The sequence below is a fragment of the Propithecus coquereli genome, unplaced genomic scaffold, assembly GCF_000956105.1.
Source record: "Propithecus coquereli isolate 6110/MARCELLA unplaced genomic scaffold, Pcoq_1.0 Scaffold301, whole genome shotgun sequence".
NCBI lineage: Eukaryota > Metazoa > Chordata > Mammalia > Primates > Indriidae > Propithecus > Propithecus coquereli.
Window position 1 is genome coordinate 148605 of NW_012148631.1, and position 14297 is coordinate 162901.

At 51.7% G+C, this 14297-nt stretch overlaps 1 protein-coding gene across 2 annotated transcripts in view; it reads right to left on the reverse strand.

Moving 5' to 3' along the window:
- Positions 1 to 525: 525 nt before the first annotated feature.
- The window catches only part of SLIT3 (slit homolog 3 (Drosophila)), a 593250-nt gene continuing 579478 nt past the window's right edge, over positions 526 to 14297 (reverse strand). The window contains exons 33-36 of one of the 2 annotated variants that reach the window (XM_012649737.1): positions 7565 to 7719; positions 5858 to 6143; positions 4292 to 4500; positions 526 to 1100 (exon numbers count right to left, since the gene is read on the reverse strand). In XM_012649737.1, the coding sequence (XP_012505191.1) occupies positions 865 to 1100; positions 4292 to 4500; positions 5858 to 6143; positions 7565 to 7719 (886 nt within the window). In that variant the 3' untranslated portion in view covers positions 526 to 864. The remainder of the gene's footprint in view (positions 1101 to 4291; positions 4501 to 5857; positions 6144 to 7564; positions 7720 to 14297) is intronic. The other variant, XM_012649736.1, reaches the window with a different exon arrangement.

The following is a 14297-nucleotide window of genomic DNA, read 5'->3' on the forward strand; positions in this document are numbered from 1 at the left end:
GAGGCGGTGCGTGGGGCTGAGGGGATAGCATGACCCTCTCTTCTCTCTCCTGGGGAGGGGCAGGAGAAGAGCAGCTGTTTGAAAAATTGGTAAAACGGTCCCCGATTAATCCTGTAGCAGAGTTCAGGTAGTCAGTGCTCGAATGGGAAGCAGGGCCGGCCAGGAAGGAGGAGAAGGGTCTCCCAGTGGCTCAGACCCCGCAGGGAGCCCTGGGACAGACAGGGCGGCAGTTGTCTGGGTCACAGCCAGACTCTGAGAAGGCTAGGCCAGCTGTTCCTGAAGAACTGGGCATCTTGGGCACTGACAGGCCGGACTCTTAAAAGCTGGTGCTTTTAAGGAAGGGAATAAAAGGGGGAGTTAAAAATAAGAAGAAACAAAGAGAAATCTTTTCTTTCTCTTCCTCTTATCCCTCCTTTTCCTGAGCTAGTTAGCAGGTCGTGCTGTCGGCCAACATGATGGCATTTCGTAAATGCGAAAACCTCCTCCTGCCTCAGACAGGCTATCATTCTTTATTCTTATCCTTTCGTTTTAAAACAGTTTTATTAGTCTTTTTTCCCTTAAAACTTTTAACAGCTGTTTATAAAAACACAACAAATACACAACAACACAAAACTCGGTAAAAATAACTCACTATATGGTACATATACTCAGACGGAGTGATATATTTATATAATAAAAGATGAAAATAGTCACTTTCATAATAAAAATAAGTTCTATTTTTTGTTTATTTTACAATATACTTAATATTCTCTTCTTCTGTTTCCTCTCCGGCTTCGTCTCCTGCACTCCGAATTTCAAGGGCGTCCCCCGTGGCTGTCCCAGCCCCACCAAGCTCGAGTCTGAGCGGCCGCGGCGGGCAGAGGCTCAGGAACAGGCGCGACAGGCGCACTCGGAGTGTCTCTCCACCTCTTCCACGAACGACGAGCCGTCCGTGCACTGGAAGACGTACTTCCGCCGCTTGCTGCGGGTGGGCTGGCAGCACTGAGGCCCGCAGCCCCCGCGACACTCCATCATGGGCACCTTGGAGGCCGTGGCACATGACGCGTAACCTTTCTGGCGGCGGATCACCTCTCGGACCACCTCCCCCAGGCACGGATTCTCTGCAGAGGGCAGAAGGGGGCCGCGTCAGGGCACTGGCAGTGGAGTGGCTGTTGGGACCACGAGCAGAACCCAGGTAGGCCGTTTTGAAACACTTGTGATCGGACGACCGTGAGGACTTATTCATCCACCCACCCATCCAACTAGTTCGTGAATGTTAGGTGCCTGTTCTGTGCTGGGCTCTTTACTAGGCTTGTAACTAAGCCCCGAGGATAAAATGGTGATACAGGCAGCAGCAGCTGGATGTCCAAACTCGATGAGGCAAACTGGTGGACTGTGTGCTAAATCCTGTCCCCAGACAAGTTGGATGGCCCTACACACGCTTAAAACCTAAACCAAATGCCAACATTCAAATCACAGGAGGTTTCACCTAAGTTTGGATTTCTGGCTTCTTTGAAAACCAGGCGGTCTGGCACAGCTAAGCCTGCATCCCTGCATCGCAAGGATGGCTGAAGCTGAGTGCCGAAGCTGAGTCCCCACCTCTCCCAGTAGCCTTTCTCCCTTGGTCTGGAGTCTAGACACTAACTGTGTAATCATTTGAGTAACTATATTTGTAATGAGCCGCAGAGGTAGATGCTACAAAGAAAAGGAAAGTTCATGCAAGAGCAGACAGCAAAGGCATTTGGCACCAGGGAGGCTTCTCTGGAAAGTGATGCTTGGGTTGAGCTCTGAGTAAGAGGCAGGAGTGAATGAGACAGAGTGTGTCTGGGGACGGGCTTTTCCAGAAGTCCTAGAAATACCTGGAGGGAGGGAAAGGGGGCCCTGTATCTGCTTGGATGCTCTTGATCTCGACCTAAGTCTTTTTCTCCACCCCTCTACTGTTCTTACTGCACTGAGGAAGGGAGCCATGGAACGAAGCCAGGGTCCTTGGCAGGTCACTTGTCATCACTGAGCCTCAGTTTCCACATCTGCAACATGGTGACACATGTGCCTTTCCTTCCAGCTAACTCACAGGCTGTTATGAGCACCAGAGGAGATTGTGAAGGAGAAGGGGCGGTATGCATTTTAAAGCTTTGGGTGTTTTAAAATGACATAATGTGAACTGTGTTAGGATTGATGCAGATATTTAAAATTACGAGCTTGCCCTAAGGATCAGATCAGAAAGAGGATAATGGTGATGGGTGTGTGTGCGTGTGACGTGGGGAAGGGGGACGGTGCGGATGTGGCAACATTCACGATTGGGAGTATGAGAGATGCTTATGCTGGCCTGACAATTTTTCTGTAAGTCAGAAATTATTTCAGAATAAGTTATTTAATACAATTTTTTAAAAATGAGTAGTTTCGGTTAAGAAGAGTATTTCCTTTAGGTATAAAACATGGAAGAGCCCTCAAGTGACGGGGTGGCCTGCCTGGGATTCTGGTGGCACGGAGGAAGACTTCTCAGTGTCCATGCAGGCGAAAACACTCCAAGGGGAGACAGAGGCATTGTAATGTTAGTATAATTGAATTATAATTTCCCTTTTTTGCGCTCACGTCACAATTAAAGGGGCCAGTCACTGAGATAAATTTGACGTTTCTGAGAATAGCTCAGACAAGGAACCTGGGTTCTGCTGACCCAATAACAGGAGGGTTGGATGAAGACTGGCGCAACATCGCGATGGTTCTAGTCAGGGGGTGCCCTGCAGAGCTGGGGTACAAATCAGTTTTGCAGGCATGGCACCTCCAGGGCCAACAGCTAGAAAAGAACAGGAGTGAAGAGACAAGAACCATCCAGATGGTTCATGGTTCCTGCTTCCTCCCCCAAAGAGGGCCACTGATGGTCATTTTCAATATTAACTCGTTTCAGCTTTAACTTAGTTTTATCTTTTGTTTGTAAGTCATTTATCACTCACTTCTGAAACTTTAAAGTTCACATTTTAAGAATCTTAACTTCTGATGCTTCATTTACTAGCGCTCACTTCGTCTTCACAGTAAACCTAAGCGCAGAGGTGCTATGAGTTATTTGCACTTTTGGATGAGGGACTGTGAGCCAAAGAGGTAAGACTTGCTCGATGAGGTCACACGGGTTCTAAGTGACAGAGCTTGGCATTCATTGCAAAAACAATGTTGCCTCTTAAGAATGTTAGCCTGGATTGTTCATGAAATTAGGCTATAATGTAGTTCAGCTGCCAAACTCTCAGCATTGTGGCAGATATTGTACATCCTGTGTACTCCTCCGTGCGCCAGCCAGCCTCCAAAATGCCCCAGTGACCCTCGCCTCCTGGTGTGGATGCACCCTATGTGGCCACCTCGCACAGCAGACGTGCCTGACCCAGGTAACCGATAGGGTGGGGCGGGGATGACGGTGTGACTTCCAAGGCACTAGGTCATGTTAGACATTGTGCTTCCTCCTTGCTCTCTTGGCTCGTTCACTCAAACAGCTGGCTTCCTTCAATCTCAAGGACCCTCCACCTGCCCGTGCAGTGACTCACATGGGGCAGGACTCAAGCCTCCTGCCAGCACCATGGGGGTGCCCCATATTGGGAGCAGATGCTGCGGCCTCAGGTTTGCCTGCAGGTAACTGCAGCCCCAGTTGTGCTAAATGCAACCTCGAGAGACCTCAGCTACACTGTTTATGAATTCCCAACCTGCCGGAACTGTGTGGGATAAAAATGCTTATTGTGGCTGTGAGCTGCCATGTGTTGGGACTAACTTGTTATGCAGCAGCAGATAACTGATATAGATGATGGAGCGTTGCCCCCGTTTTTTTTGTTTTTTTTTTTTCGAGACAGAGTCTCACTGTGTTGCCCTGGCTAGAGTGAGTGCCGTGGCATCATCCTAGCTCACAGCAACCTCAAACTCCTGGGCTCAAGCGATCCTTCTGCCTCAGCCTCCCAAGTAGCTGGGACTACAGGCATGCGCCACCATGCCCAGCTAATTTTTTCCATATATTTTTAGTTGTCTGATTAATTTCTTTCTATTTTTAGTAGAGATGGGGTCTCGCTCTTGCTCAGGCTGGTTTCGAACTCCTGAGCTCAAACAATCCACCCGCCTCAGCCTCCCAGAGTGCTAGGATTATAGGCATGAGCCACTGCGCCCGGCCTGCCCCCATTTTTAAGATGAGGGATCTGAGGCTCAGAACGTGACTGGACCAAGGTCATGCAGCCTCTCAGTGGCACGACCAGAACTGGTGCGTAGGTGGTACGGATGTGGAGTCCAGCTCTGACCCTGGTTCCTTCCCTGACCCTCTCCCCTGTGTGCCCAGCACACCCACCTTGTTGGCAGTGCTCCCCGCTAAAGCCGGGCTGGCACAGGCAGTAGGGCTCCCCTTGGTCTGAGACGTGACACTGGCCATGGTGACACTTGAAGGCTGAGCAGGCACTGGCGGAGTCATTCTTGTGGTCACACAAGGCCCCTCCATAGCCCTCGGCACACTTGCACACGTATGAGGTCCCGGTTGCCACACATTTTCCATGGTTGCAGCTGGGGGAAGAGGGGCATGTGAGAAGGGAACCGGATCAGAGTTAGCGCTGCCAGAGGCTTCCTCTCCCCACCCCAGCCAGGGGCCAGGCTTGGGCTGGGGACCCGGAACTGTGGGGCCTTGTGCTGAGAGTAGCCACTAGGCCTTCTCCATCCCCAGGTCTGTCCTCTGCCAGCCCAGCGGCTGAGCGTCTGTCTGTTCTTAAATACTCTGTCCCAGGAGCCAAGCAGCTGGAAGCTCGTGAGCACTACCCAGTGTCCACTGCCGGCTGTGACCACCACAGAGGCTGGCCGGCTTGCTGTCTCACGCACACCAGAACCCACATGGCCAAGCGCACATCACCTCTTGGAAGAATCTAAGCATGCACTTGGTGTTTGCGTTGCTCTACTAAATTAAATGATGATAAAAACACCACTGCTACGACCACCACTCGGTATGTGCCAGGCATTGTGTTAAGTGCTTTACACCTAGTGTGACTCTCAATTTCCATAACAGCTCCTCCTCTGCTGCTCCTATGCAGGAGATCGCCTTATCCACCTCTCATGGATGGGAAAACTGATGGCAATGCCTATATCTTAACCATGATGCATCCCTGCCCCTGTGGGGATGACGAAGCCGGATTCATATTGATTACAGTTACACACACATGCTCAAGAACAACATAGGAAACTCAAACCCTTTATATTAATAACTGGCTTTCATTCCCGATGCAAAATATCAATCCCCAACTTGTTCAGCCAACCAGATCTTGGCTCCAGCGTTACTTTCGGCTGAGTCAGATCTCTTAACACTGACAATACTGGATCTCTATATTTGGCATATGGCCTGGCCTATAGTAGGCCCTCAATAAATATTTGTTGAATGAATAGTTGATTACACTATTAAGTGTGGTTTGGCTGTGTGTGGCTATACATACCTGGTGCCTGGCACAGGCGCTGTGCTCAATTTGGGGCCGAAATTCACCCTTGGTGTACTTGCCAAGGTGAGTGCCACCCACAGGGGTACCTCTTCCTAATTCCCCCGGGGCAGAGTGGTGGCTCACTGTGGCTCTGGACAGGGTCTACAGCAGGGGTGGGGAACCTGCAGCCTTAAGGCCACATGTGGCCTCCTAGGTCCTTAAGTGTGGCCTTTTGACTGAGTCTAAATTTTATAGGACAAATCCTTTTATTGTGGGTGGAGACAGGTGTTTTGATGCCTCTGAGTGGACCTGCTGCTCGGATGCGGACACTCAGCCTCTGGAGCTTTCCAGCGGTTACACTTACACAGAGCCCATCTGCAGCCTGACCACAGTTCCTGCGGCATCTGCCAGTGCCCACTTCTCAGCCATAGGGAGTAGCCTGGGGCTCTTGGGACACTGACCTGTGGCCAAGGCAGGGGTCCCGAACCTCTTGGTCACACAGTGGGCCGGTCCAGCCGGGGTGGCACTCACACACCACACTGTCCTTCTCCACGGAGCGGCACAGGCCGTGCTTGCACACGGTGCAGGACTTGCAGCCTGGCGAGACCCCCAGGGACTGTGGTGGGAGGGCCTTGAAGTCCTGCAGCTCGTTGTTGATGCGCACCTCGTGGATGCAGCCGTGGAAGCCGCCCAGCGGCCGGTCAGTGCCCTGGCGCAGGGCGGAGAGGCCCGTGGAGGTGGGGATGCCTGCGGGAGGGGAGCCAGGACAGCAGCCTAAGGACCCTTCTCCTGCCCACCCGCAGTCCTTTCCTCAGAGCGAGAACGTGCTCCGCACGTGTTCACACTTACGTGCGCAGAGCTCTGGGCCTCTGCTGTTCAAACCAAGGTAACGTGCCAAAACCTGGGGCCCTGTCCACACGAGGACATGCATCTTTGGCCCCACATCGACACTCTTCAAAAAAAAACTTGAATTCACTGCCAATATTTAAATATAGAAAATATCCCATAAAAATTTGTATTTTGGGCTGCCCTAGAAAAAAATGAGACCATCTGGTCACCCACTGCCACATGGCCCCTGGGCTGAACGGGGGAGGACCACCCCCTTAGGCAGGGAGGGGTGGTGCACAGAATTACCCCCGTCCCCACCAAGCCCCCTCCGCCCTTTGATCCAGGCCTCACAAGAGAACTGGGGCAGGCGAGCTGGAGTTTGGGAGAGAAGATGGGGTTGGAGGAAGCACCTTGATCACAGGAACTTCGGGGTTCGAGGTGGTTGGACCACTTTGCTGCTTTATGTGCTAAGGACCCCTCCTCTCGGTGTCTTCAGGAGACCATCGGGAAAGGCCTACTTTGCTTTTCAATGACGTCTGATTCGAGTTTTCTCTCCCCTTCCACACCACTCCCTGCCCACCACTGCAGTCGGAACCTGGGACCAGTCTGGGTGCTGGAAGCAGAGGGCCCAGTTTTGCTCTGGCTACACCTGGGACAGGTGAAGAGAGGGGGCAAGAGCCTCCCTTTGGGGAGAGGCTGTGCCCCACTTGCCTGCTCAGGGCCAGACGCAGCCTTGGGCGCCCTGCATCTGAACCACTGGCAGCCCTCTGGACAGGGACTCCTTGGGTGGAAGTCTCAGGAATCTGTACTGAACATCATGTTCTGGCGGCTTTTTTTTTTTTTTTTAAACACAACCCTTGAGAACTATTGGCCCAGGAGCTGCATTTCAGGCCCAGACTCTGCCAAACTGGTGGCCACTTCCCTTTTTGACCTTCGACCTTAACCTCAAACGTGCTCTTCTGCCATTCATCAACTGGACCTCACAGCGTGCAGGGAGGTGGCAGAGCAGACGGAACGGGAAGCTGGCAGACTTCAGCAGAGCTGGGACCTGCTTGCATAGCCCACCCCTCTCCTCTCCCCGCTCCCCATTCCACCTTCGCCTCCCCCAGCCCCACAATTTGTAGTTCCCAGGAGTCCTAGTCTGTCTCCTTTCCAAGCATCTTCCCAAAGTTGTCATCTTTTCCCCACAGCTAATAACAGACCTGGCTAATACCTATTCATACTTTAAGTTGTCACTTCCTCCGGGATGCCTCCCGATTGGCTTTGGTAGTGGGTGCTGAGAGGAGGGCAGGGGAGTCCCTGGCAGTGGGCCTGGGGGTGGCAGGGGAGGAGGACATTACCTCCCAGGTAGAGGGGGCTGTTGATGCCCACTGCTGGCGGCTTCTGGAGCTTCCCCAGGCTCTTGGGCACACCTTTGTCCACCACCAGGTTCAGGGTCTGGTTTAACATCACCAGCTCCACGCTGTGAAACTGCCCGTCATTCACCGTCTCCACGCTGGGCAGGAGAGAAAGGGAGAGCAAGAGAGTTCACTTGGTGCCTTGCACGGCTGGGCACTGGGCCTGAATTTGACCTGCGTTACCTGCGTTTAGCTTTACTTTTTATTTGGAAAGAACACATAACTTCAAACTTACATAAGTTGTAAGAAAAACAGTATGGAAAATACTTGTCACCCCAGATTCTACCATTATCATCCCCATTTGCTTTAGGATTTATCTCCGTTATATACATGCACATACACATACACATGTATGTGCACATATACATATACATACACACATGATTTTTCTGAACCACTGAAAGGTAAGTTACATACATCGTAACACTTTATCCCTAGATGCCTCCACGTGCGTTTCCCAGGGATAGGGATACTCTCTCTCACACAGGCACAGCAGTTACAGACTTTGGTAAATTAACACTGATATTATACTTTTATCCAGTCTATCATCTGTATTCTAATTTTTCAGTGGACCCAATAATGTCATTTGTAGCATTTATTTCCTGCCAGCACAAGATCCAGCCTCGTGTCAGCCACGGCGTTTGGTTATCATCATTTGCATTCTATGCTGTCATTGCACAGAGCTTGGCAAACTCCATCCTCAGACCACTTCTCAGTTTCTCCTCTGCCCGCACACCACCTGGACCATTATTTACTCACATGCTTTTTTCACTTGCCCCATTTCACCCTTAAGTATCAGTAAAGCTATAAGCTTAGCAATGTGCTAAGAAAGAAAAAATGTTTTCATGTGATTTTTATATTTTTTCCAGTATATATGAAATCAATTTTTTCATAGTTAAAATTTCAATAGTTTGTCACACCTAAATTCATCGCATGTGCCACCAGTGGTGTGCATAGCACATTTGGGGAAATAATGGCTTGTCACATCCCTGCAAGGTGGGTTTGTTTTCCCCCCTACAGATGTGGGGAAACGGAGGCTCAGGGAGGTTAAGCAATTTGCCCAAAGCCCCACAGTTAATAAGGGATGGAGCGGAGGGATTGGAACCGAGGTCCAGGTTTCCTAATGTGAGAATCTGAAATGCTCCACAATCCCAAACTTTCTGAGCACCAACATGCTGCTCTAAGGAAATGCTCACCGGAACATTTTCCAGTTAGGGATGCTGAATGGTGTGTACAATGCAAATATTCCACAATCCACAATCTGAAACACTCCTGGTCCCACGCCTTTAGGATAGGGGATGCTCAACCTGTACACGCGCCTTCTGCAGGCTGCCCCCGACAGTCCCAGCTGTCACGCGCTGAGGGCTTAGGCGGGCCAGGCATGGTGCTAAATGACTCGCTTATTTGAGCCTCACAGTAATTCTATGAAGTAGGTGCCAGATAGCTCATTGCACAAAGATACCAAGGCCTAGAGAGCTTGAGTGATTTGTCTGAGGTCACCCAGCTGGTACTAGCCAGAGACGGAATTCGTCGGCAAAACTTTTGACTCCAAAGTCCTGCTCTTTCCAGTCCTCTACTCTTGGCAGGGCTGGGAGGAAGCTGGTGAGAGATGACAGGAGCTTGAAGAAAGGGGGTCTCTGAGGAGCAGCCAGAGCTCGGTCTCATCCATTCAGGTGTGGGAGGTAAATACAGGGCTCCTTGAAATCTCCCTGGTCATCTCCATTGGCTCCAACAAGAGGGTCCCAGCAGGGAGGGGGCACTGACTATCCAGGCAGGCAGGGACAGTTTCAGTGACTGACTCAAAGTTGGAAATTTCAGCAGCCAAAGAGGCCAAGGAAATGCTTAGGAGAAGACAGGCTAAGTTGGGGTATAGTGGAGAAAGGGTGAGACCCTGGCCAATCACAGGAACAGAACCCCCTGTTCTCAGTTTCCTCATCTGTGAAAGGGGGAGAATAACCTCACAGAATTATCGTGATGATCCAATCAGAGAAGATACATGAGAGTGCTCTGTAGCTGGGACACATGTCTGTAGTCCCAGCTACTCGCAAGGCTGGGGTGGGAAGATTGCTGGCTTGAGCCCAGGTGTTCGAGTCCAGCCCAGGCAACATAGCAAGACCTCCTGTCTCTATTTAAAAAAAAAAAAAAGTTCTTTGTAGGCTAAATTACTGGGAAAATATGAGAAGTTATTATTATTAATGTTGTTGATATTAACATTCTAAATAAGAACCTATCATTGCCTCTAATGCTGATCCCCGGGAGAAAGTGATGGCAGAGGGGGACACAGAGGACACATTCAAATCCGTTGGGAAATCTCTTCTCCCACATCCACCCATCCATCCACTCACCCATCTACCCACCTACTCTCTTATCTATCCATCCACTCACCCATCTACCCACCTACTCTCTTACCTATCCATCCATCCACCCAACCACGCACCCACCCACCAAGTGTGCTCTGGGCCACATTGTCCTAGGTGCTGGGAATCAGGGGCAAACAGGACAGATAGGGTCCCGCACTCACAGAGCTCACATTCTACTTTCCTTAGCTTTTCCTCTAAATCAAATGACCAACTTATCTTTATCAATGTAAGGTCTGCCCAAGAAATAGGGTAGTCTGGGTGGATTGGCAGGTAGGAAAGTCCATTGGGGGATCTGGTTTTGCATAATGGAGCACCAGTAAACCCTCTGAAGGTAGAACTGTTTCTTTTTTTTGGAGATAGGGTCTCACTTTGTTACCCAGGCATGAGGGCAGTGGCATGATCATAGCTCACTGCAACATCAAATTCCTGGGCTAAAGCAATCCTGCCTCAGCCTCCCAAGTGGCTGGGACTATAGGCACGTGCCACCATGCCGGCTAATTTTTCTATTTTTTTGTAGAGACAGCATCTTGCTATGTTGCTCAGGCTGGTCTCAAACTCCTGACCTCAAGCGATCCTCCCTTCTCAGCCCCCCAAAGTGCTAGTATTACAGGCATGAGCCACTGCACCCCACCCTGTTTCTATTTCAGAGGCCTCCAGTTGCTCCAAGCCGTGAATGGAGGACAAGGCAGAGGCTGTGATCCCGCAGACGCAGACGTGGGTGAAAGCAGGTAGGGGGCGAGGGCTTGTGTGCAGAGACCACAAACTTGTGACTTTGAGCCCTCACACAGTTTTCTAACCACACATGCAAAAATATGCAGATGCATCCCCAAACCGTCCTGTAAACTGATGCTGTCTGACTGCACATGAGCTCCCCAGCCCTGAGGTGCGTAAACAGATGCTAGGCAGCCACCTGTCAGAAAGGGAGCTGTCAAGGGGCTGCAGCTCTGGGTGGGTGGTCTTAGCATTCCCATCCCACATGAAGATTCAGGGAGCTGGGGCAGCTGTTTTCCCATCGTAGACACACAGACACAGTGGGCACACAGCACTGTTCCTTCCTGGCAGCTGGCTCCAAGCTCATTTCCTTCTCCCCTTCCTGCTATCCCCCAGCCAGCTCAGGCCCTGCTGCATGGCCTCCAAGGGCACCTGGCCTGGAGACAGCAGTTTGACAGGAGCAGAGAGGACTGTGTGGTCACTGGCTCCTGCCCCAGACAAAGTGCTGGGCTCTGCAGTGCTCTACACCTGGCTCTGTGAAAGGCCTTAACTCATGCCCACTTGGGGGAGTCCTAGGCAGGCCTCTTCCTCCAGGTGTAATCCTCAGCCAGTTCATGCTGGGTGCAGCGGGGGAGATCTGGTATCCATCGTACTGGGGCCTCCAGCTGAGGGACCCTGGGTGAGTCATAGCACTTCCGTAAGCCCCAGTTTCTGCTTCTGCACAACGAGTTTTGTACTGATTTTACACCGGTCGGGTTTTAAAGGGCAATGCTTGGCCCCCATACCTAGCAAGTGCTCGGTAAAAGGTGGAAATGAGGACCCTCGACCCTTATGCTGGGTGTGGCAGGGACTGGGGTTGGATAGTAGATTCCTGGGCCCTGCAGAACCTGTCTACTGATTTCTCAACCTAATAGCTGCCAGGGCTTTGAGTTTCTGGACATTTCCACTGGCTCATTACCATCTCGGAGGTGGGTACTCCTGTGAGCTCGGTTTTACAGCGAAGGAACCTAAATAACTTGACCAAGGCTACACTGCTAGGCAGTGGTGGAACTGAGGTTGAAAATCAGGACTGATCCAAATCCAAACCTCCCAAAATGCTGTCTGTGCCAGTGGGTGCTCACGGGTCACCAGGGAACCTCCTCCTGGCACATCTTAACCAGGATCTTCTAGAAATAATTCCTAAAGCCAGTGGTTTTCGAACTGTGGGTCCCTGGAGGTTTGGGGGTGAGCAGCATAGAAGGCTTTTTCTTACCTCTATCCCTAAATCAGAATGGGTTTTTTCTACTTGCCCCACTGTGTTTTTTTTTTTTTTTTAAATCTTGGTCTTTGAAGTAAAATATCAATGGGAAAATGGCTCTACTGCTACAAGAAAAGAGAAAAAAACTGAAAAAACAGAATGTGCTGTTAACTCTAGAAGAAATGCTCCTACTAGGGTCCCCAGCTCCAGTAATTAGTCTCCTGGGAAGATATCTAAGGATTTCAGAGGTGAGAAGGGGGCTCTGAGACTCTTCCTCCTTAGCCACTAGGTCAGACTGGGTCAGAGGAAGAGAGTGTTGTAGGTGTCAGAGTGAGGCCGGACGCCTCCTGCCTGGGACTGGGGTGACCACAGGCGTTGGCCAGAGTGGCCCGTGGCCCTTTATTCTCTTTTGCTTTTAATAACAGTGGCAAACATGTGTTGGCAGGGGCCAAGCACGGTGCTACTCTATGTTGAGCATTCTCTCATTTAATGCTAACAACCCCCAGGTGGGAGGCACAATTTTTTTCTCCATTTTAGAAATTAGAGACGTAAGTCTTGGAGACTTAAGGTGCCTGGCCCAAAGTCTTAAAGTGAAAGTGGAGACAGGACTTAAATCCAAGTCTCCTGAGCCCCAGGACCCTAACACAACTGTGGAAGGAAGGGAGCTGTGAGGCTGGTCGTTCCTCCAGGTGCCGGTTGCGCTCACCTGGCTTCTGCGTGGGGACCACTAGGTGGCGATAGAGCCGCACTCACAAACCCCACTGCAGCAACCCGACTCCTGCAGCAGGGTGGGGGGAGCGGCCCAGGCTCTGTCCTAGCCCACCCTTCATGCCCCAGAGCCAGCGTGGTGGGAGAGCCGGTTTTGACGGAAGCCTGACTTGGATTTAAATCCCAGCTCTGCCACTTCCTGGGCTCCTAGCATCAGGCTTCTCATCCCTAAAATAGGAGTGATGATGCTGCCTTGGGGCTCGTGTTGAGGATCAAAGGAGACAAAGACCTTGGCAGTGGAGAGGACCTCGGTGATTCAGACCCGGGGAGCACGCACCGTGTTAAATAGAGCTCCCGCGTGGTGTTTTAAAACGGCCAACCTTGAAAAACTGAGATATTTCACATAGAAACCCTGACCTTCCAGCTTCTCTTGATAATCTGCATTCCCTCTGCTGGGAGGCTCAGGTCAGCTGCCCGTTCAGGCAGGGCCTGTACCCTCCAGCTACCGCAGTCCCCACCACTCCCTATCGGCCCAGCCCACTTCCCCACGTCTGTTACCTACTTGGCTGCTTGGCCTTGCTGGCAGGTGAGTTTGGCCTTCTGACAAACCTGGTACCAAGGAATAGTGAAGTCTGTCCCCATTCTAGGACAGGGAGGGGCTCAGGTGGGCTATTTTGTGTATCTGCCCTGGGGCCTGGAATGGAATCCTGAAGTGCCCCCATCACCAGCTGTGACTACAGCTGGGCAGATGAATAAAATCAGGCACAGACAGGAGGGAGGCCATGGAATCCAGCCTGCTCATCCTCACACTAGGGGCTGGTCAGTGGCCTCAGGGGCCTCACTGGGCAGAGGCTGCAGGCTGCCAACTCCCCTGATTAGAACAGCTTTGGTTTGGCCCCCTGGCTCTGGCCGAGGCCCAGGTGGCCTTCCTGGGTGGCTAGAAGTCACCACAGTGACGCTGAGGAGATCTCATGTTTTTGGCTGGAATGGCCTCCTGACCCCCTCAGCTGCTGGTCAGCTCAGCCCATGCCGTCTGCTAAGCCTCCCAGCCTAGCGCGGCCTCCATGCATACTGATGGGGCTGCCTCACCGCTCAGCTTGTGGAAACACTCCTGCACCACAGGTCCAGCCTCAGCTCAAGCATTACCTCCTCTTCCAGGAAGCCTTCCCTGGTCCTCTAAGCAAAATACCTGCTCTATCTTTAGTGCGCCCACAGCGTGCCACCAGTGTCTCCAGCAAGAACTACTTTATCCTGCTGTGTAACCGCTGCTGGTTTATATGTGGACTGTGTTTAACTCTGTGTCCCCTGCACCTAGCCCAGGGCCTGGCCCAAACCCGGTGTCCGACAGACGTCTGGTGAGTGAGTGAGAGTGCGCTACGGGGGCAGCAACGGGGCCGCCTCGGAGGAAAGCGTGTGGAAGCAAAACCATTTTAATATGGGACCTCTGGAGACTTTGGGCTGAATGAAAGGCACTAAAGAGCTGTCACAGGCTCAGCACGGGGACGCAGGCCAGGACTGCCAGGGCATCCCTCACTCGGTCCCCCCACGGCTAAGGTAGAGCCTGGCATCTCCCCAGGGCCACCTGCTACACCTCATGACTCTGTCACAGAAGCTTCGGGACAGCGTCGTGCTCCGACATTCCTGCCAGCAGCATCCCCCT